Genomic DNA, 21,856 nt, shown 5'->3' on the forward strand with positions numbered 1-21,856 from the left:
ACACAAGTGAGCTCTAGAGACCATCAACTTATTGCCATCTTAGACAAATCATCTCCAAAATCGGCTTAGCGTCACCACTATCGGCCACATGACCCAATTAAAGCAACCATAGGAGTGCATATGTACGCAGGTTGACAGAGGAAAACGTCACCGCTGGCTGGCCCATGTCTCTTCTCCAGCAGCGATCTCAAATCCCGTCTATCAAGGAGGTTGGCAGAGGATCAACGTATACAATAGGTGCGTGATTATTTCTCATTCATATCCATACATACATCTATTTCGTACAGCTCTTTTCATGCCTTAAAACCAGAAAAATGTAATATACAAGACCGATGATGATGAGTTATACATCTGCGCCATAGATAATGATACAAGGAGCACCTCGCTCCAATCCAAGCAGGCTTTTGGATATCCATAGCGTTCTTCTTTTTGCAGCTGGCCTGTGCTACTCCTTTATCGGAGATGTCTTTTTCTCCTTCTTCGTCTTCGTCTTCTCCTTCGACCGACCTTTCTTTTCCGAGCCCTTCTGACGCAAATGCGCCTCTTTCCGCTTGTTCATGTTGGTCTTATTTCTTGCGTCAGCTTCCCATGCAAGCTTAACGCCTGTCTGTTTCTCGCTCTGCATGACCGAGTCTCTGTACTTCCTCCCAGCTTCTGTGCGTTCCGGTAATGTTCCTCCCCACATTCTGTGCCATTCCCTCTCGCGGTCCTCAGGGGTTGATACAAGCGCCTTCTTCCTGCGCTTCTTGAGTTCCTTCAAAATTTTACGCGCTCTGTCTGATTGAAGCTCCACGACTGTGTATTCCACTTTCCAGTCGATTGGTTCCTCGTGGTCGGAGCAGGAGATACGTTCCACGACCTCGCCGTCGACCATGTTGCGGACTGTGACATACAACCCGAGAATGTCCTTCTTTGGCATGCTCTCACTTTCTTCGTCGGATCTTGCTTCTTCTGTCAGTGAAGGTTTGTCTGCTCCACAGTTCTGAATAGATTCTGCTGGAGAAACGTCACTGGTGGCTGTGTTGCTTTCATCAACCTCGCTAATCGGCTCCCTCTGATCTCGCACCAATTCCGACAAAACTCGCTCAAATGTCCCCAGATTGCTCTGGTTGTTGTCAACGCCTTGGGCAAACTTGATGATAAGGTCCTTGAGAGTAGCATCTGCTGAGTCGTCGCTGTTTAATGAGATGTCATTTCCATCGACAGCGTCGCTAAGTATGGAACTAGGCCTTTCATCCTCAGCCCTAGTCTCGACGGCTTCGGTGAGGCCAGAGTGTGTCTCTTTACCAGCGTATTCCACATCTTTAGAATCCACGTCATTATTGAAATTGTCGCCTTCAAATGCCTCAAAGGATGGGGGCAGTGCATCCTCAGTTTCGGAAGAGGATTCACTCGTATTCAGTGCGTCGTCTTCTGCTGAACCATGCTGGGTTGTGTCTTCAAGTTCACTGGCTGCTTCCTTGTTATCCTTCAACTCTTCGGTCAAAGCCTGGACAAGTTCGTTGATGTAGGTTCCTCTCTCCAGCTCAGGCTTCCCAGTCAGCAAACCACTTTGCTCAAGAGCTTGCTCGATAGCCTCTCGCACACTATCCAAGCCGGCGGCGTCATCCTCCACAGTTTGGTCGACCTTGGCCATCATCTCATCCCACGACTTCTGTCTTTCGGTCGATGATAACTTTCGAGTATCTTTCTTAATCTGGGGCTCGGCTTTGTCACTCATTCGGCTGTTCTCTTCATCCGGTGAAATACGCAGCATGTTGTCTTTAAACATAGCCACGGCTTCACTCCCCTTCTCCTGGGTTTTTTGCATCTCTTCATCGCTGACAGGCTCGGCGAAGAAATAAGTCAGGGGGGGGTTTGTTGGCCGAGTCTCGATGTGTAAACGAAGTGACTTCTTGGGGAAACGCTTCGTAGCTCTGTCCAAAAGATCGTTCAAGAGTTTGACACTGACTTTAAACTCCTCGTTTCCAACACTGCGGTTCGCAGTTCCATGCAGAGCCTCGTCCATTTCCTCGAGGCTAATATACTGGAAACCAAATATTCGTTGTGTGTTATGGAAAGCAACGAATATACCATCCATTCGGCCCATGCGCACTTGCAAAGAATATTTGAGGAACGCCGCTCTGATCATGTCATAGTACTCACGTTCGAAAGACTCCCAAGTACCGAAACGGCTACGAATCTCATATCCGACGCCTTTTTGATAGCCGTCTACATCCATGCGGATGGAAACTACTGCACGGGTTTTCAGATCAAACATGCCTGTTCCTGGAAGTCGTGGATCATAAGCATCCAGCTGTGATCGCATCATAAAATCACCCAGCGTGGAGAAATGGAATGCTTCGTCGGCATTTTTCTCCTCTTCGGATAACTCATGCGAACGGCTTCTCCGGTACTTTTCGAAGTGGGGTTTGTTGAGAGTGAGAAGCTTTTCCATTGATTTCCCGAGCATGCTCAGAACGTTGGCGGTGTCGAATTCTTTGTCGGCGTCGATAGCATACACACCGTCTTTATAACGGGCGAATGCGGCAGCAGGACCTCGGGTCAGCGCGGTGAACGTATCATACTCGACCTGGAAAGAGCGGGACAAGTGTCTGAAACTTAAGGGCCTCCACGCTGAGAGAAGAAAGTGGAATTGGGAGAGCATGGCCGTCATACTAGATGTTGAACCACAGTACTTCTTCTTATATTTGGCGCACAAGTCTGTCAACCGACTGTCCTTGGAGGATGTCACATACTCTTTCAGAGCATCGAAATCAAACTCATCAACGGGCATGATTGAAGCAAGGTATGGGTCAAAGTTGTAAACCCGGGTCCGCTGATCTTGAAGCTGGTAGGGTCCGCCATTGAAAAGAACCTTGTCGAGCTGATGGGCTAGCGTGGGGACGCTTCTCCTGGATGCCTCTTCAACTGCTTTCAGCTTGAGGCGTTGGGGCATGATGGTGTAAACTGGAGGCAATGCCTTCTTCTGCCTTTTGACAGCCTTCGGCTTCTTCTTCTTCGACGGTGGAGCTGCTGTACTGGGCTCTGTCTCATGACTATTTACTATGGTATGCTGATCCAGTTCGGGGGAGGGAGTGGTATGATCTTCCTGGGGGGGGTTCTGAGGTTTCGAAGGTTCTGTAGCCAGCTCTTGTTGCAATTTCTCTTTAAGTGATGCCCAGGCACCAGTCTGCTGATCAACTGCCCCGGAGCTGGCCTCTGATGAGTCGGCTTTAGCAGTCCTCTGTTGTTCGTTTGGACTACTTGGCTTGGATCCCTTAGTTTTCTTCTTTTTCTTCGACTTGTCGATACCATAGACTCTCTTAGCCACAGCCAATGCATCACTAATATCGGTTTCAGTAGTCCCCTCTGTAGATCCTTTTACTTCAAGACGAGCAGCTCTTCTCTTTTTGTCCTCTTTTTTCCTTTCCGTGACTTTCGCTCCCTTTCCTGTCTTTTCCGAGACGTTCTTCTTTGAATCGATTGCATCTTCGGAATCAGGGGCGGGTTTCGGCGTGGGAATTGAAGTGTCGTCGGGGCTAGTCTCTGTCGCAAATAACCGGAGGGGTGAACATTGTCGCGGGCATCGTAGATGGGGCCGGCAGATATGCGCAAACGTGGCCGCTGGGGGTATCCCACGCCGTAGTCGAAGCATCGGGGCGTCTTTGACGAAGTCGATCAACTTTGGAGAAAGTTGGCCAAAATCAAAGATGGAAGGACTTCGCAAGTGACGCTGATCCAGAAAAAAAAATATTGAATCATCAACGGCTCCGGTATAATGTCGGGTCGGACGATACATCGTATGACACGTGATTGGTCAATCACTACCTTGGGGATCCATCGCATGCACCTACCTACTACCTTAACCATTAGCCCCAGCACTTCGTCATTTCCGGAGCCTTCCAAACGTTAAAGGTTCAAGAGGACACCCACCGCAGAGACTCTCGCGGCATCTTCTCATGCGATAGCAATGGGCGCGAGTGATTCAAAGCTCGTTTTCAAACGGGGCATTTTTCGTTTATCAGAAGAACGGCATATCCCAGCGGATGATGCATACTGGACCTCTGTTCGTCTGCTCCACCCAAAGTCCTACTTTACCTTTCCATGGATAACTCGTTTACTGACATGATATCACGCAGTTTTGGGAGCTTCCTGAGTCTTCTGAGGATGTCTTTAGTTTATTCACACCTGCCGACATTCGAAGAACTCGGGATCGAGCACTCGAAAACCTAGAAACCCTCATCCTAGCCATCACTTCTCGTCTATTCATACTACGTCATCACCCATCTTTCCCTGATCCTGAACTTGCTCCAGAACGCGAGGCTCTGAACTGTATCCGAGTACTCACACGTATCTTGCCTTACTTATACGAAAAGGAATCTCTCAGTGAGTGGGAGCAACAGTTTTTCTGGGCTCAACGAAGGAAACGCACTCGGCACGGTGCTATCGCCAACGAGATCCTCTTTGACGAAGCTCAGGAGGCTGAGCGCAAGACGCAAACTGCCGAATTCGAGGAGGTCAAGCCACTCGCCGAAGAGCTGGTAGACACGCTGGTCGATCTGCTATTTTTTTCTGATCTTACTTTACCACGACAACCCAATGGCCGACCGAAAGTTAGCTATGCGATTTGGCAGAGTGGGGTGGGTTGCAACACAGCTGTTGCAACAACAAAAGAATATGAAAGTAATCGATCAGAGATTCTGCGACTTCTCTTGACGCTTTCTGGCCAGAGCCTGTACATGACTGCTGGTGTCCTGCCACAAAACGGCGTACGGACGTTAACACACTTATGCGCTTGTCCAGACAAGCAGGTCGTGCTCTCGGTGCTATGTTCCCTACTCAACACAGTCGGTCCACCTGGGATCTCTCGGCTTCGAGGTGCTGATGCTAATTTCACTTATAGACGTTGAAATACAACCCTGCTACGTGGCGCGTACCTTATAACACCCTTGTATTCAAGGATGGCAAGCAGATGCTTGTGACATACTCACTACAGTTCCTCTTGGTACTCTTGTTGTACCCTATTCCCGAGAACCCATCGAACCCATCGCCCAAACACTCTTATCGTCACTTTCTAGGCCGACTTCACCGGCCCCAAGATTTTCAGTTTATTGTGGACGGGATGACTCGAATTCTAAACCAGCCGCTTCAAGAGAAGACTTCGTATCTTCCAGGTTCTCAGTCATCTGGCCACTTCGCCCCTGAGATACTAATGTTATTCTGGGAGATCCTTCAATGCAACAAAAGGTTTCGATCTTTCATCGTGGACACTGAAAGAGCGCATGATTTTGTTATCCTAGCCCTGTTCTATGCTCTTGAGTATAAGAATGATGCTACCAAGCAAGGAGTTGTTCGCATGTGCGCTTTCTTGCTCCAGACTCTAAGCGTGGAGACTAACTTTGGCGTCAACTTGAACAAGTATTTCGAAGGGCAGGAGAGTCTACCGATGTCTATTCGTGTACCAGGATTCCGAGGGACCTATGCGGATTTTCTTATCCACTCAATCTACAATCTGATCACGACAAGTCAAGGGAAGCTATCGACGATATACCCAGCTCTGTTGGCGGTGATCAATAACATCGCACCTTATCTTGAGGGGCTGAGCAGCACTAGCAGCTCAAAACTGATGCAGCTGTTCTCTTCTATGTCCTCGCCCTCGTTTTTACTTGCAAATGAGACTAATCACGCTCTGCTCCACTCACTGCTGGAATCCATTAGCTCAATACTGGAGAATAAATACCAAAAGAACCCTGAGTTAGTATTTGCTATCCTCAAAAACAAGAAGAGGGTTGAAGCCTTGCGCTCATTCACCCTGGAGAGTGGCCAAGAGGAAATTGAGAGAAGAAACAGGAGAAGAAAGGATTCTGGACACCATTTTGATCCATTCGATGCTGCATCTGTACGCAGCTCAGTTGACAGCTTGAGGAGTCCAAACAGCGCCCAGCCACGGCACTCGTCATTGGAAGAAGTTCCTGAAGACGGTGCCTTCGCGATTGGAGACGATGACGATGACGACGATGACGATGACGATGGCGATGAGAGTGACGATGAGGAACAGCAAGAGACTCCTGCACGGTCAACGTCAAGTGAAGCCCCGTCCCGGAGGTCATCGACCCCCAACGTTGAGGATGCCGTCCCCACTCAATTGCGAGGGATGTCCGAGAAGGCTCGTGGCAAGATGCCAGCGGGTGTTCTCACCTTCTCGCGGCAAAACAGCACCACCAGCCTAGGCGGGCGCTCGATAACAGGACAATCACAGGCAGGGGCATTTGAGCCTTCGGCCCACTGGATCGACAGCTGGCTACTCGAACTACCTCTCCACACAATCCTGGCAGTCATTCAACAGGTGTCTGCCCTCTTGCCGCGACAAGAGTTGGCAGTCGATATGCCAACACCAGAAACGCTGCGACGAATTTCAGGTGTCCATGTTGTTGGCATTGAGCCATCGGCTCCCCGTGTACATTCTTTTGAATGGTCCCAGCTCGCGCTGGGTTGGTATGAGTCTCTGCTATGGGGGGTTATCTTTACAACCGAGATGCAGGTTTCCAGAGGAACCATGGGCATATGGAATGGTACCGCTATCAAGCTTTTCAGGGTCCAAGAGACAGCCCCAGAGGGCCCAACACTAACATCCCCTCGAGGGGCTGTTGACGCTGTCGGTAGCAACATTGTCTCGCGGATAGGGCAGATCAACCTCCGGGGCGGGCCGCAGGGAAACAGCCAGCCACCACAGCGAAACAATTAAGGAGGACACACGGAGAGTTCAATAAGGGCGCTTGCTCAACAACCCTTATTTGAGCAATTAGAACTTTCTACACTGTTTGGCAACTTCTCCTTTACGAGAGAGCGCCGGGTCCTAAAGCTAAGCAGCTGCTAGCATGAGGCTATTGTTTCACGATCTGCCACTGTTGATTCCAACAGTGTTCATCGTGTAGGATAAGAGAACGAATGGTACATGGGAAGCGAATCGGCGTGGTAGTATAGAAACAGGCGTTTGGGTATGGACTGGAGTCAATCAAAAACTAGCATTTGCATCAGAGCGGCTCAGTTCATGCTGTTTTCTACTATGCACATAATCACATGCGCTGTTCGTCCTCATCTCATCAGCTGTTGTTTCAAGTTTTGACTACTGGCACAGTAGGTAACATGTGGCGCGTCGAGATGGAGGTGGCTAATTTGACTCAGGACCAGCCACAGCCAACAGGATCCAGGAAACACCCTATCCGTACACCCTCCAGTTCCACACCGATTGGATTCCTTGTTTTCAACAGCAAAAGTTGGCAGAAGTAGGCAAACAACGTGATTTAAGCCGGCAAAGCCACGTCAAATGCCTGGAGTGATCATTTCCGAAGGGTGCAAGGGGACTCGTACGCACCGCCACCACCGACCGGGGAGCTTCACTTTCACTGCCAATCATAAGCTGCCCCGGACCATTTGTGCCGTGATCCCCATACGCTAAAGCCACAGTAGTCATCAGCCACGTCCCAAGGTCCCTTAATTCTAGCAGCTATCGCGACAAGGGTCTTGTTGAAGGAAGGGTGGGTTGTAAGGGTCCAGGTCCTGTTGTTTTTTTGGCCGGGTTACGGTTTAACACGAAAGCAACTCAGCTTATTGATGCAACTCGCAGGCGGTCGCATTTTTTAATTTCTCGGTTCTCACCTGTCTCCAAGTGTCCCTTTGCTACGCTATTCAATTTCGCTCTGCTTTATTTGGTCAGTACTGGAGCTGGGGCATCTTACATCATATCAAAGTCAAGCTCAAGCAGAACTGAATCTGCTGATACAACACTAGAGCATGTCTCAACAGCAACCCGGTGACTCCGGCGATGAGGTACAGCCTTATCGTATCCGTGTCAGTACCTCAACGAGAGATACCATCCGATCGAGGAGCTACTAACCATTCACTTTTTCATAGGTGTCAAGCAAGTATCTTGATATCACGCGACAGAAACTAGAGCTTACCCGGTTACCTCATGAACCTCATTCAAAAGATTGGTGGGAGCCAAAGCCTCAAGTTGAGTCTCTTGTTGACTTTTGGTAAGTGGTTCTGTGAGAGAGCTGCGCATGGCGAGGCTCACGTATAGTACCTAGGCAAGAATCATTCTCATGGCAGAATCATGAAGAAGAGCTGAACCAAACTCTTGCCCAGTTCAGAACAAGTTTTCAGACCTCCACTTCATCAACGCCAGTCCGGCTCCATTTTATTCATGCCCGCTCTCCTCATGCTAACGCTGTTCCTTTGCTCTTAATACCTCCATTTCCTTTGACCAACCTCTCGCTAGGTCACCTGGTTCAGCCATTGAGTGATCCTGAAGATGCTGGTACAAACCAGCCGTTCCATGTGGTGATTCCGGCCTTGCCTGGCCTGGGCTTCAGCGATGCTCTTCCTTCTAATGCACCTCCTGTTTCTACAACAGCTCAGCTACTGGACAGCTTGATGAAGAGATTATCATACGAACATTACGTTGGAAGTAACGCCGGTTCTGCTTCAATTTCGCCAGCTGCTATTGATTGGAGACTGGCCCGGCACCTCTCAACTCACTATTCAGAATCATGCCTAGGGTTTCATTTTATTGCACCTCCTCTGACATGCCCTACACTTTCGGGCTCGGCCAGTGAGTGGTTAAAATGGAAACTTGCTCGACTCTTAGGCTCTTCAATTCTGGGCTACTCCAAGGACGACCTCTCGGCTATACAGAAGCAGAAGACGCCGCAGTTAAGCATGAAGAAGTCGGCTGTTAACCTGGGGCAGCATAGTCGCAGTGACTTTGAACCAAACACGCCGTCATATGCGCTGTGTGACTCTCCGACAGGCCTCCTCCTCTATGTGCTGAAACTGCTCCGGACTCTTGGTCCCAAGAAGGAACTTACACCTAAAGACATCATCACTCTCACCTGTCTCATATGGCTACCTGGCCCTGAGGCTGCTCTGCGGTTCTGGGCTAAATGCGCGTCAGAGATCGAGCCTGTGGAGGAAAAGAAGACGACAAAGAAACCCAAGGTTGCCATTACCGTTTTCACTGGAGACGAGGATCAGGCTGAGCAGCAAAGAACACTCCCACGTCCTGCAAAGACCATGTACTCTTGCCCTGGCTGGGCTAACAGGGAATACCACATCGTGCACCTCAACCGAGCCCCTGGAACTCCAGGTTTCTTGGCTTGGGACCGGCAAGATGTGATAGTTGAAGGAGTGCGCGGTCTAGTGAAAGCAATATTGGCAAAGGATAAAAGGATGCAAGTTGCTGAACAGCCTGGGGCTGCTCTTCAGGATCAGCTCGAAGTGCAGGATGGCCGGATAGCCCAAGCAGACCTTTCTGGAACAACGGTCCAGGATCCGAACGCCAGTCCGGGTGAGGGACCTCATAAAACTGGTGTACAGAAACCAGCAGGGGACGATCACCAACACCTTGCCCCTCCACAAGCAGCTACACACGGAGGTACTCATTGATGAATATTGACAGAATGATGCGTATGAGGGCAGGTGGGTGGTGGGACTTAATTCGATACCGTCATTTCGGTTTTCTTTCTCTGAGTCTCGTCACTCGCTATGAAGACCATTAGCTTATGAGCAATATTATATACCAAAAGTATGACAGCAGAGTAAAGTTTACTGCGTTGTGTCTTGTTTGGTCAAGATATCCTTTTTTAACTTATTTTCCTTTTGAGTATTGCAGAACTGTTTATACTTGGCCACCATGGATAATGCATCCCTACGAGCAAACTCGGCTCACCTGTAATGAGGCTATTTTGAATTGATGATACATCAAGGTAAAAGCATTTTCACAATCAAGCATTATGATTAATCGCTAGAATTGATGGCGACCTTTCCTTGTGACTAGAGTTGAGTTGAATATTTGAGGTTCAATCTCTAGATCAGATAGTGAGTGCTGGTTACCCTGCGCAAGATTATAGCTCTCCTCAGCCCCTGTACTAGGTACCCAGTGATCCAGACTTAGACAACTCCCCTGGTGCGCCACAAGGTGACCTAACCAGCTCCCACCCCTCGACCCAACTTCTAACTACCGCAACAGCGAACACGACTTGACTCTATCTATATGGGCACATTACAGACCTACGAGCCTTCTATTTTACCAGAGCTGTCTTAGAACTACCCGTCGTTTTCTGCATGGCGACGATGCGCTACGAAACAGCCCATTTCTCTTAGTCGGCCCGCCATCTCCCAACCCCATACTCATCATGTCGAATCGATACGATCGACCTCACCGCGACGGTAACGGCTATGGCAACTTTGGACGCTCCAACGATGACTACCGATCCGGGTACCAAGATGGGTACGGTAGCGATCGATATGCCACACCGCCTGCCACCCAACACCCGCGACCACTACCCAGTCTTCGACAGATGTCCTCCCGATCACGTATACCACAAGTACAAGCTCCACCACAACCAGCAGACACTCATGCTGCACGGCAAATCACCGAGGTTATCGACCATATAAAAAAAGAATGGCCTGCAATGTGTCAAGACGATTGCGTCCCTGTTCAACTGGCGCTGCAGCTGCTTGACAGGAGCTCGGTTGGTCGCGCCCACGAATACGCCCAGTTCCAGCAATCACACAACTACCTGCAAGAGTCGCTCAAGGGTATCGTCCACGAACATCACCAGGGCTTCAACAGTTCTATAGGTACATTCCACAAAATTCAAAGTAGCATTCAGCAGTCGCAGAAGCGAGTACGTGCTTTGAAGGAATCACTGGCGAGTTCCAAAACAAGTCTCTGCGCGACGGATCCTGAATTGAAGAAGCTTTCAAAATCATCACAAGAGTTTGACGCCCTGGTACAAACTCTTAATGAATTGGATGACCTCCGAGCAGTACCCGATCAGTTGGAGGCAAGGATATCGGAGAAGAGATTCTTGACGGCCGTGGAAGTGCTTCAGAATGCGTTGCGAAAGCTAAGGAAACCTGAGTTGGACGATATTGGTGCCCTTACTGACTTGAGGAGCTACCTTGCGAACCAAGAGACTGCCCTGATGGATATCCTTGTAGAAGAGCTACACGAGCACCTCTATCTCAAGTCACCCTATTGCCAGGAAAGATGGCAGAGCTTAGCTAAAACGCAAGGCGCCGTCACCGAAGGTTTTGGGGATATTAAGCCCATCGCCCCATTTCACGTTATTCTCGATGCCATTGACGTTGACAAGACGGTCCGGGAAGATCCTATGAAAAATCCCGAAGCCGATACATTCTACTATGTAGGACTGCTGGTGGAATCTTTAAACAGGCTCGGACGTTTGCAAAATGCCGTGGAGACTCTTAAGCAGCGACTTCCAGTTGAGCTCTTTACTATCGTCAATGAGACTATCAACGAGGTCGATCAAAGGCATCCCAGCTCTTTACGTGGAGGATCAGCCAGAGGCGATGGGCTTCACGTCTATGGAACACGTGAAACACAAATGCGAGCAGATGTGATTTACGACCTCTTATGGTCTCTATATGGCAAATTTGAGGCAATTGGAGAAGGCCATCGTGTGTTCCACGAGTCTATCAAGGTCCTAATCAGAAGGGAAGGCGCTGGTAACAATAGTGCCCTACTTGGAAGCTTCAAAGAGCTGTGGAATCTATACCAGAACGAGATTAGATCTTTGCTGCATAATTATGTTACGACCGATGCAGATGTCTATCAGTTCGACTCGCCAAACCCAGGAGATACGCTCCATGGCAAGAAAGACATACGAGAGCATCTTTTCAAGTTTTCTGAAGCGAATACAAAGTCTGTTGAGATGACGAGTGAATATGACGCATTGGACAACATCATCCAAGATGCCGTTCCTGGGCTAGGATCTCGAAAGCAAGACAGAAAAGGGCGGAATGTCCAGGAAGGAGGAAGAAGAGGAGCAGGAGCAGGAAGTGATGGTCCGTTTGGAAACAGTCATCAAACAACAGGCTCGTACAAATCTCTGGTGGAACCTAGTGTCTTCAACATGAGCTTGTTACTACCGCCGACGTTAGTCTTCCTGCAGCGTCTCAAGAACATCGTCCCTCCCGGTTCAGACCTGGCAGCAAGCACGCTAACAACATTCTTGGACAATTTCTTGGTCAATGTCTTTCAACCACAATTGGACGAGACACTCGCAAAACTGAGCGACACCGTCTTTGGGGAGGCAGATGCATTCACACAAGACCCGGCCTGGAGCCAGGTAGCACGTCGGCCTGTGTTTCGAGGAACAACAGCCTTTTTCGAGGTTGTGACAGCTTTCTGTCGTATGCTGGGAACCATACCACCAGACCAAGCACTCAGCTCGCTGATTGTCACTCAAATGATGCGGTACTATGACCGCTGCTTCAGCTGGTTCAAAACGCTTGTCGTCAAAGCTCAGGATCCGGCTACCGAGATCAGCAACGACAACCTGAGGTCATCGGCACGATTTTCTCTGGACCAAGGAGAGATACAAGAAACAATGAAGAAGCTTTTCATGTCAGAAGGGATGGACTGGGAACTGGCCGAAAAAGAGATACACTTGTTGATGGAACTCACAGATGAGTCGCCACTCGACTCAGGTGACATCATTCAGGATCGAGATTCCATCTCATCCCTGTGCCTATTGTACACCAGCATGAAGTGGCTTGCCGTTAAAATTGCTGGCCTGCGGCAGATCACAACGCATGACACAGATACATCACGACAAAACCTGCCTCGACATTCGAGCCGAAGATGGACTCTTATGAACGATACTAGCAAAACCGCAGGAGAAGAAGGCCCTGTGTCACTACCACTAACGCAGGAAACTGTGCAGTAAGTAATGCGACCCGATAGGCAAACATATAACTGACCAATGTTCAGAGCGTTTGACAGCATAGTGTCGTCTTTCGAAGAACTCGCAGGAACTGCGCTACTAACTCTCCACATGGAGATCCGGTGCCGCATAGTCCATTCATTGTCAATTGCCTTATCCCCCAAGGTGGCACCCTACCTGCTTGACCAGGAAGTGAGTGAACCTGATCCCCAGATCTTAAGCCTCAACTCGGAATTGGTATTCTTTGACGAGACCATCGTGAAGTATCTCAGAGAGAAGGAGATAGCCTTTATTCGAACGGGTCTGGGGCTGCTTATAAACTGCTATCTTGTGAGCAATGCATGTAAAGCGTCGCCTATGAATGACAAGGGCTGTGGGCGGATGCAACTCAATATTCTTGTGCTGCAACAGAACCTCAAGAACGTGGAGGAAGGGGTGGACCTAGCGCGTGCAGCAAATTACTTTTCGCTATACGAACAAGGTGCAGACGCCATTGTAGAGAAGGCAAAGGAGGACAAAGAGCAGCAACGAGGGACCAGCGCGCAGGACCCATACAACTTTTCGTACGACGAGCTCAAGGCACTTGTCGAGCTCTGCTATAGTGAGGCTATGGCACATCCTGAACGAGGAATCGCCACTGCAGCCAAGCGACAGATGCAGGACAAACTGCTTGGGCTGAGTGAGCACATGTGGCAGACATAGATGGATCAGGACGATATGTGATGCACTCTGTGCTGGGCTTCAATGGAGTTGAGGGATTGCTTGGAATAGGTATGTTAGTGGTTGATTTCAAGTGTAAAGTAGGTAGTAGCGGCGCGTGATGAATGGTTATACGAATCAGGCATGAAACCAAACAAAACTGTTTATGCCTGCTTAAATATCGCCGTAAAACTTGCCGCAGGCAATCAAGCTTGATCGACTGTCACGGATACACACAGAAATACAGGCCTTTGTTGTGAGTCGCGGCAGATACCCGTATGGAACCATGCGAAAGCCATGAGGGACACAAGCAAAGACCAATGGGAAGGGAATTGTCATCTTATGACCATCCTTTTGTGTAGCAGACACAAGAACAAGTGACATCACAGTTGCAGTCTCACAGAGACGCTAGAATTAGAAATTATTTTCCTCCCCCGCATTTGAGCAACGTCTGTGAGTGACGGGATCTGCATGAGGCAGCCCAGCCAGAAGTGGCAATGGTAGAATAATACATGGCGATGGCGGATTTGGATTCGGAACCGGTGTGATATCCGTATTGTTCAATGACAATAGCAGCAGGGGTTGTTGATAAACATATAACTTATCGCCCGGGCATACGGGCAGGACGGAGTAGGAAACTTCAATTTACCGGATTGAGGTTATGTGGATAGATACCTACAGATATTTCTATTTCCCTGGTCATCAAGGTTTGAACCTCAAGTCAGAGGAGGAGATTAGGGAGATCATATTACCTGGGTTCAAGGGTGCTAAGATCATCGGTCAAGAATGAACCTTAGATGTGAATTTGTAATGGAAGGATCAAGCATCAAATCTCAAACGGAGGCGAGATGTCTTTATTAAAGCTTCTGTATTCAGGTCCGTGATAACTCTCCAGGTTCAACATGACGAACATGGATATGGATGATATGGATGGGATGGATTATCGATCGATCAGCCGCTCCACAATAATACTGTACACATACGTACCATAGCAGCAGCATAGGTCTCCGCATCGTGGATTTTCCGTTATTATCGTATTTGTAGTTGTTCATTTTGCAGTATTGAGTTCCAGGCTAAAAGCAAGAATAAGCCACAGCGTTTTCTCTTCAGTCTCTGTCGTCCATTGAATCTCTGCAATGCGTTATCCTTTGCGACCTGGACCAGCCAAAATTGGATCTAACTTAGGCTGCCCCTGAACCTAATCTCGAAACATGTAGCGGGCCATAGTGTGCTTGCGGGAGCGGTACCTTGCAGTGCTAGCTCTTATAGATATCCTACCTTATGCAAGCCCCCCGCGGCCTTCGCCTGGCCGTCTCAAACCCGGCCATGTACTGTAGCTTAGTAGGTACCTAGTTGAACTAAGGGAATGGAAATATGATGGAATTCAGGAGTATTGAATGGGCTTCAGCTGGACCACGCGTGGTTAGGAATGTTAGAACCCAATATTTTGAACGAATTGCCCATTGAGTTTGTGAAAACCGGTACAGCCTGGAAGACAATGGCATTGAGTTTAATGGATGGGAAAGTACAGATACCATCCATAATATGTACGGACAAGAGGTTATTAGTTAATTAAGTGACGATTGGCTGCATCTTTCTAATCTACCTAATCGCGGAGCCTCTCCTATTAGTCCCCTTTCCCCTCTGCTGCCAACTTTTATGCAGCCCTTGTCCATCTGAAGGCGAAGCAGCCACTCACTGTCAGTGTCGAAGACCTCGATGCAACAGTAGCATCATCTGTCAGCCCCTTATCACTTCCGCCACACTCCACTGTTCGAGTGCCGGACTGAGTGCCAGAAGTGCACTGAGGCACTGCGGAGACGCTGGCTAGGCTGGCTCCAAATGAGAGACATCAAAGCTCGTCTGTCTATTGGTCGTTTTGGACAATCAATCAACAACAAAACAAAGAGGCCAACCTCTTTTCTCATCTTCTCTCCTCATGTGCCAGCCCTTTCATTGCATCTACCTACCTGTTTCATTCCATCATCCATCTCAGGGTCCTTTTTTCCAGTGCCGACCTCCCATCCTAGTAACGTATCCCCTCACCAGCACCCATCTTGGTGCCTGGGTATTTCATGCTTCGAGATTGTAACTAGAAACTCACAAGTTACACCCAAGATTACTATAATTACCTCGCCTATCCATCCCCTTCCCCTGGTGCATCCACTTCTAAGGACCTTACACGACAGTGGGAGTAAAAAGAAATACAAGACCCCACGCGTCTGAGCGGAGTAGACCACCGGCCAGCAGCCACCTTTCTCCTCCTGTAGCTCCATTTGGCCCATTTGGCTCGTCAGGTTCCCCTGGATTAGATTGGATTGGACAAACCAACTCGGGCTTTTGGGACTTTTCGGCTGCATCAATCTTCACCTCAAACCCTACATCATCATCCATTCATCAACAAACTCCATTCGTCGCTCTCTCGCAAATCTTTCTCGCTCGCTCACTCTCTCCTTTCGCTTTATTTCACACCGCTCTACTTTAATCGCTAGACCAGGCTCAGGCTCTTTCATCGTGGCTCTTCACCTTGTTTTCCCGTCGCAACCAAACCCCTAGCAACCAACGCTCGTTCACCCTTTTTCGCCGTTCTTTGGGTTTCGAGCCCCTACTGCCGCCACAATGGCAAACACGTATGTCTTGATACCCTCGTTCGAAATCGCTTACTGCCTTCGCCTGCCGCTGACACTTTACTTTGATAGTTTCGGTGCGACCATCAGGTCTTTCTGGCATACTATGACTAGTTATGACAGACGTATGCGACCCCTGATACCCGAGCGCAACACTTCAAAAGCCACATACTGAACAACTTGCAGATTCCTCATTTGACTCCCCTTATCGAACTGGTCGACATGTCCCCCTACAGAATGGTCGAGGTGGTATTATGACTGGCGTAGCAACAGCCTCCGATTCTCGAAACGATGTCTCATCTCCCTACTCCGACGAAACCGGCCGGGCTTCTCCCCTCCAACCCGACGGCGCTACTTTCGCTCCAACGAGCGCCCCCTATTCACCTGGCCTGAGATCAATGAGCGCGCGAAATGCCAGCCAGGGCGATGGCTTCGAGGTGCAGAGCCCCGGCGATGTCCCAATGCAAAACTTTGCCGATGGCCTCCCCCCTGCCCCTCCAGTTGCCCATTCCTGGAGGCGTATAGACGCCTGGGCCGATGAAAACTATCCAGAGCTCTACGACCAGCTATGCGAAGGTGCTACCAACAATGACCTGAACGACCTGGAGCATCAGCTTGACTGCTCTCTTCCTCAAGACGTCCGCGACTCGCTTATGGTTCACGATGGTCAAGAACGAGGAGGAATGCCCACCGGAATTATTTTTAGCCACATGTTGCTGGATTGCGAAGAGATCGTCCAGGAATGGGATAACTGGAGGACCGTTAATCACCAGTATTTGCTCGAAACATCTATCAACAAGCCCTCTACCCCTTCCAAGGCTTTCGGCGGCAGCAATGAGGCCTCTTCTTCTAAGCAAGGCGCCGCAGCTGGCGGCAGCCCCGGTCCTTGGAGACAAGATCTCCTCTCTCGCCAGGACTGCGTGCCCCCCAATGCTGTTCAAAAGGCATATGCCCATAGCTCATGGATCCCCCTCGTCCGCGACTGGGGTGGCAACAACTTGGCTGTCGATCTGGCTCCTGGTCCTGGTGGCCAGTGGGGTCAGATCATTCTGTTTGGTCGTGACTACGATACTAAATACGTCGTCGCGCGCTCCTGGGCTGCGTTCCTGGCTGTTGTCGCGGATGATCTCAACAGTGGCAAGTGGTATGTGGATGAGGAAACCAACGAATTGAAGCTCCGAGAGTTCAAAGAGACAAGAGTTGAGCCATCGTACTTCAGCATCCTGCGGTGGAGAATGGATCAGAAATATGGAAGAAGGGCAGCTTCAAACCGAAGGTCAATGGGGCCGAAGCCTAATTCTCCTCTTGGCTCGCGTTCTTCTTCACCTTATGGTAGTGGTGGTGAGAATGGTGAGCCCCGGGGCCGATCTATGCAACGACTCAGTGGATCATCTCCTTTGGCCAGTCCCCGGCCAGGCGCAGGATACGGAAAGGCGACACCTTTGAGTAAAGTCACAGAGGAGACAACAATTCCAGAGCTGGCCGACGCATATATCCAGCCTGAGAAGCTTGTAGAGGTCGAAAGTCCCCGGCAAAGCCAGGACAGCAAACTTCCGAAAGTGACAACCAGCATTCCCCGAGTGGAATCCGACCTCCTCAAGGTGGAACAAGAACCATCTCCCAAGGCGAACGGCAAGAAACCCGAGGTGGTGGACGAATCGATGAAGACAATCGAGATTTAAGCACTAAACAATGGACATTGTATTTTGCAATAGACGAAAGTACGGGGACTGGCATAGGGGCAATGATTGCATGAGACTCGTTATTTTTTACCAACTTCTGGCCAGAGCTTCATGCGGAGCGTCGCACCGGGATGGTACACACAGATTTGGCGTTAAAGGCGTCGTGAGAAATACGCAAGATTCCATGATCCTTTCTATGAGAGGCGAACTTTTTATTGTTTTTTTTTTCTTCTTTCTGTACTCCTCAGCTGGAATATCTCTGGGAGGAACGCAGAAACAGCATACAAGCCTTAGTATACTATGATAGCTTTGTTTATTACTCAAGGACGAGATGTGGATAGGTGATCGTTGGGGATAGTCAGTTGTGGTTATACTGCAGCTCGATGCCTCTCATAGTCATAGGATGGATGGTAATTATTGTATGAATAAGAATTCACGTTTCCATTTACTTTTGAAGATGACAAATTTTGTTAACTATGGCGAAATCCGTCATAAAAAAATTCTAATCTAGGCAGTATAGTCGAACTTGTCGTCGTGGCTGATTCTGGTAAAAACTTTCGATGCACTTGACGCTAGGGATTCTACTGATTGATAAGGATCTTATCTTTGATCTGAAGCTCCAACATTTGATTCATCGAATCCTTCGACGAAAGCACCCCGCGCGAGACCAATAGTAACCAAGCTCTCTCGTGCGGAACTCAATCGCCGGCATCGGGTCCAACTGTTGTGTGACATGATCTTGTTTCTCTATCATAAAACTTGCTCACATTGCGACAGTTGTCTAACAAGTTGTCCAGAGCATATCGAGCTGCCAACACTGTAACTAATATCAACAGACGACACCACGAGCGGGCACAACTATCCGCCATGAGCACAACCATAGCATCGCGTCTTCGAATTGGCATCGACGTTGGCGGGACTAACACAGACGGTGTCCTTATTGATCCCCTCTTGAGCTCAGGGCCTGATCGTGGAATCATCGCATGGCACAAAGAGCCGACAACGGCGAACCCAAGCGTCGGTATCAACAATGCACTCACTACGATGCTCGGCTCTAGTTCTATTCGCCCTCATGAAGTCGCAAGCGTGACTATAGGAACAACTCAATTTGTTAATGCTGTTGTTGAGAGAGATGCTGCGAGACTGTCACGGGTTGCTGTGATTCGTCTCTGCGGACCCTTCTCGAAGCATAACTTGCCATGCGTTGACTGGCCTGATGACATGAGAGAGCTTATCCTGGGTCACCATGCCCTGTTACACGGCGGGCTGGAAGTTGACGGCCGTTTGATATCCGATATTGATCAAGACGAGATCAAAACGCAGTGCTCGATTATCAAACAAAAAGGGATTAATAGTGTGGTCGTCGTTGGTATTTTCAGTCCTATCGATACAGTAGAACGACAAGAAGAGCGAGCGGCAGATATCATCAAGGCTGAGATACCCGGCTGTGACGTTGTGTGTTCCAAGGAGGTCGCTAATCTTGGCTTCCTCGAAAGAGAAAACGCAGCTATTCTCAACGCCTCCATTCTGCCTTTTGCCCGAAAGACCATTCGATCGTTTCACGAACCAGTCAAGAGACTAGGCCTGGGTTGTGCAGTGTTTGTCACCCAAAATGATGGCACTGTCCTTTCTGGTGAACTTGCGGCTCGTTTACCGATCCGAACTTTCTCAAGCGGCCCTACCAACAGTATGAGAGGAGCTGCTTTCCTTGTGCAAGGCGACCTGGATGAAGCCATGATGGTTGTTGATATTGGAGGAACCACATCTGATGTCGGAATTCTACTGGGGAACGGCTTTCCTCGTCAACAGGCAGCTTATAGCGACCTTTCGGGCGTGAGGATGAACTTTTCTTGTCCCGATATCAAGAGCATCGGTCTAGGCGGAGGTTCTATTGTACGGATAGACAGTAGTGTCTCTGTTGGTCCAGATAGCGTGGGATATAAACTCCCGGAGGAAGCAATTGTATTTGGAGGAAATGTTCTTACAGCAACCGATTGCACTGTCCTAGCAAATCCAGAGCTGAAGATCGGCGATCCAGCCCTCATGAAAGACGCTCTTTCGAAGGACCAGCTCACAAAGGTTAGTTTGACAATTAAACACAAGCTAGAAAAGGTTATCGACACCATGAAGACTTCACCCAAAGACATACCGGTTATTCTGGTAGGAGGTGGAGCTGTCATCGCTCCCGATGAGCTCAAGGGCGCGAGCAAGGTTATCAAACCACAGTGGTCACAGGTTGCCAATGCTATTGGCGCTGCGATAGCAAGAGTGAGTGCGGTTGTGGATACAGTTCAGTCGACGGTATCCAATTCGACAAATGAGTGCCTCGATGAGGTTAGTCGGGCTGCCGTTCAGAAGACTGTTGAGGCCGGAGCTCTAAGATCGACTGTCAAAGTTGTCGAGAAGGAAGTTTTCCCGCTTCAGGTAGGCAACTGATATGTGATGCTCTGGAGAGTCTTAACGATGTGACAGTATATTGAAAAAAAAACTCGGTTTATTGTCCGGGCGACTGGAGACTTCGACTTCTCAAAAGAAGTGGTTGCCCCTGAATCTCAGGCCGAGCAGGGAGATCACCAAAATATGGGACACGATGAGAAGAATACTAAGAACACAGGACGAAAGCATAATACACAACAAGATGAAGACCTTGATATCCTTTCATACCGTCCCGATGTGAGAAACCGAACATGGTATGTTTCTGAAAGGGATGTATCATGGATTGCAACAGGTTGCTATATCCTTGGCACTGGAGGGGGCGGGAGCCCCTACGGTCTGATGATACGACTACGAACTCAGTTACGCAACGGCGCGATAATCCGAGTTGTCAATCCTGAAGACCTTCCAGACGATGCACGCGTTGGCTGTGGCGGCGGAGCAGGGAGTCCTACCGTCGCGATCGAGAAGTTAGCTGGTGATGAGCTACTCGAAGCTCAACAAGAATTGTACAAGATGTGCAATACTTCCGCTACTCACATGATATCTGTTGAAGTCGGAGGCGCCAACGGACTGAGCGGGTTGTTGCTTGGGTCAAGTGATCAGATGGATATCCCTACAGTTGATGGAGACTGGATGGGGAGAGCATATCCCACGAAATGGCAGACAACACCTGTTGTTTTCAAGGAGAGGGACACTATCTGGTCACCCATCGCCGTGAGCGACGGTAACGGCAACGTGCTCGTCATGCCCAAAGCATCCTCCGATGAAGCTGTCGAGCGGATCATCCGCTCTGCCTTGAGTGAGATGGGCTCTCAAGTTGGCGCCGCAGATGCACCTGTCACAGGAGAAGAGACAAAACGCTGGGCTGTCGAACATACGCTATCACAGTCCTGGAGAATAGGTCGCGCCGTAGCTCGGTCACGGAAAGAGAACCGCGTCGACAATGTCGCTGAAACGATCATCGAAGAGTGCGGCGGCCCAGGAGCCGGCAGGGTTCTTTGGAAAGGCAAAATTATTGGCGTGGAGCGAACCTTGAGAAACGGGCATGTTTATGGCGAGTGCCTCATTGAAGGGGCTGATGTTCGCGATGAACATGTGGCTTCAGGGGATGTTTCTGAACAGTTCAAGGGGGTTGTCAAGATTCCCTTCAAGAACGAAAATATCGCTGCCCTGAGAGTTCATTCTGATCGGAAGGAGGAGCTTCAGAAGGATATCCTGGCTATTGTGCCTGATTTAGTCTGTGTAATTGATGCACAGAACGGAGAGGCAGTTGGGACACCTGAATATCGCTATGGGCTGCTTGTTGTGGTATTGGGAATAGCAGCAAGTGACAGGTGGACTGGAACTGAGAGAGGGATAAAGATTGGGGGTCCCGAGGCTTTTGGACTTGGCCATCTCAAGTTTGAGCCTTTGGGGAAGTATTTCAAGCCGAGGAGTGTCATTGATGAGTTTGATGAGTGATGATGAGTCCCGTGGGCGCAACATTAAGCGAGATATTTATATGGAGATGGTTCAGAAAAGGATATTAGTGGAAAAATCAATGGCTTGCCTCACAGTCCTTCGCTGCATAAAGACTGTTCTCAAAACCTTATACTAGGTTGATATTCGGCCAAGGTGAGGCCTTGTTCACCTGAGGCCAAATAAGGCTAGCGCATGGCCCCACACCGCCCACCTC

General features: G+C 49.3%; 6 protein-coding genes across 6 annotated transcripts; 5 read left to right on the forward strand and 1 right to left on the reverse strand.

The window, feature by feature from the left end:
• Nucleotides 1-445: 445 nt before the first annotated feature.
• Nucleotides 446-3,781, reverse strand: FTJAE_490 (PET127-like protein; the record flags this gene model as incomplete). The annotated part of the gene is made up of 1 exon (XM_037351351.1): nucleotides 446-3,781. The coding sequence occupies one exon, from the start codon at nucleotides 3,779-3,781 to the stop codon at nucleotides 446-448; it is 3,336 nt and encodes a 1,111-aa protein (XP_037212433.1).
• A 171-nt stretch (nucleotides 3,782-3,952) lies between these two features.
• On the forward strand, nucleotides 3,953-6,727 carry FTJAE_491 (uncharacterized protein; the record flags this gene model as incomplete). Its single annotated transcript, XM_037351362.1, has 3 exons — nucleotides 3,953-4,048; nucleotides 4,122-4,751; nucleotides 4,886-6,727. The coding sequence occupies 3 exons, from the start codon at nucleotides 3,953-3,955 to the stop codon at nucleotides 6,725-6,727; spliced, it is 2,568 nt and encodes an 855-aa protein (XP_037212434.1).
• Nucleotides 6,728-7,776: 1,049 nt separating this feature from the next.
• On the forward strand, nucleotides 7,777-9,429 carry FTJAE_492 (epoxide hydrolase; the record flags this gene model as incomplete). The annotated part of the gene is made up of 3 exons (XM_037351373.1): nucleotides 7,777-7,833; nucleotides 7,897-8,018; nucleotides 8,073-9,429. The coding sequence occupies 3 exons, from the start codon at nucleotides 7,777-7,779 to the stop codon at nucleotides 9,427-9,429; spliced, it is 1,536 nt and encodes a 511-aa protein (XP_037212435.1).
• A 749-nt stretch (nucleotides 9,430-10,178) lies between these two features.
• On the forward strand, nucleotides 10,179-13,439 carry FTJAE_493 (exocyst complex component sec8; the record flags this gene model as incomplete). Its single annotated transcript, XM_037351384.1, has 2 exons — nucleotides 10,179-12,736; nucleotides 12,785-13,439. The coding sequence occupies 2 exons, from the start codon at nucleotides 10,179-10,181 to the stop codon at nucleotides 13,437-13,439; spliced, it is 3,213 nt and encodes a 1,070-aa protein (XP_037212436.1).
• A 2,616-nt stretch (nucleotides 13,440-16,055) lies between these two features.
• Nucleotides 16,056-17,745, forward strand: FTJAE_494 (glucan synthesis regulatory; the record flags this gene model as incomplete). Its single annotated transcript, XM_037351395.1, has 3 exons — nucleotides 16,056-16,066; nucleotides 16,136-16,188; nucleotides 16,250-17,745. The coding sequence occupies 3 exons, from the start codon at nucleotides 16,056-16,058 to the stop codon at nucleotides 17,743-17,745; spliced, it is 1,560 nt and encodes a 519-aa protein (XP_037212437.1).
• An 867-nt stretch (nucleotides 17,746-18,612) lies between these two features.
• On the forward strand, nucleotides 18,613-21,642 carry FTJAE_495 (d-amino acid hydantoin hydrolase (hydantoinase); the record flags this gene model as incomplete). Its single annotated transcript, XM_037351406.1, has 2 exons — nucleotides 18,613-20,169; nucleotides 20,218-21,642. 2 exons carry the CDS (start codon nucleotides 18,613-18,615, stop codon nucleotides 21,640-21,642), a joined length of 2,982 nt encoding a protein of 993 aa, XP_037212438.1.
• Between the last annotated feature and the right edge of the window lie 214 nt (nucleotides 21,643-21,856).

This window comes from Fusarium tjaetaba (assembly GCF_013396195.1).
Source record: "Fusarium tjaetaba strain NRRL 66243 chromosome Unknown NRRL66243_c0000013, whole genome shotgun sequence".
Taxonomy (NCBI): domain Eukaryota; kingdom Fungi; phylum Ascomycota; class Sordariomycetes; order Hypocreales; family Nectriaceae; genus Fusarium; species Fusarium tjaetaba.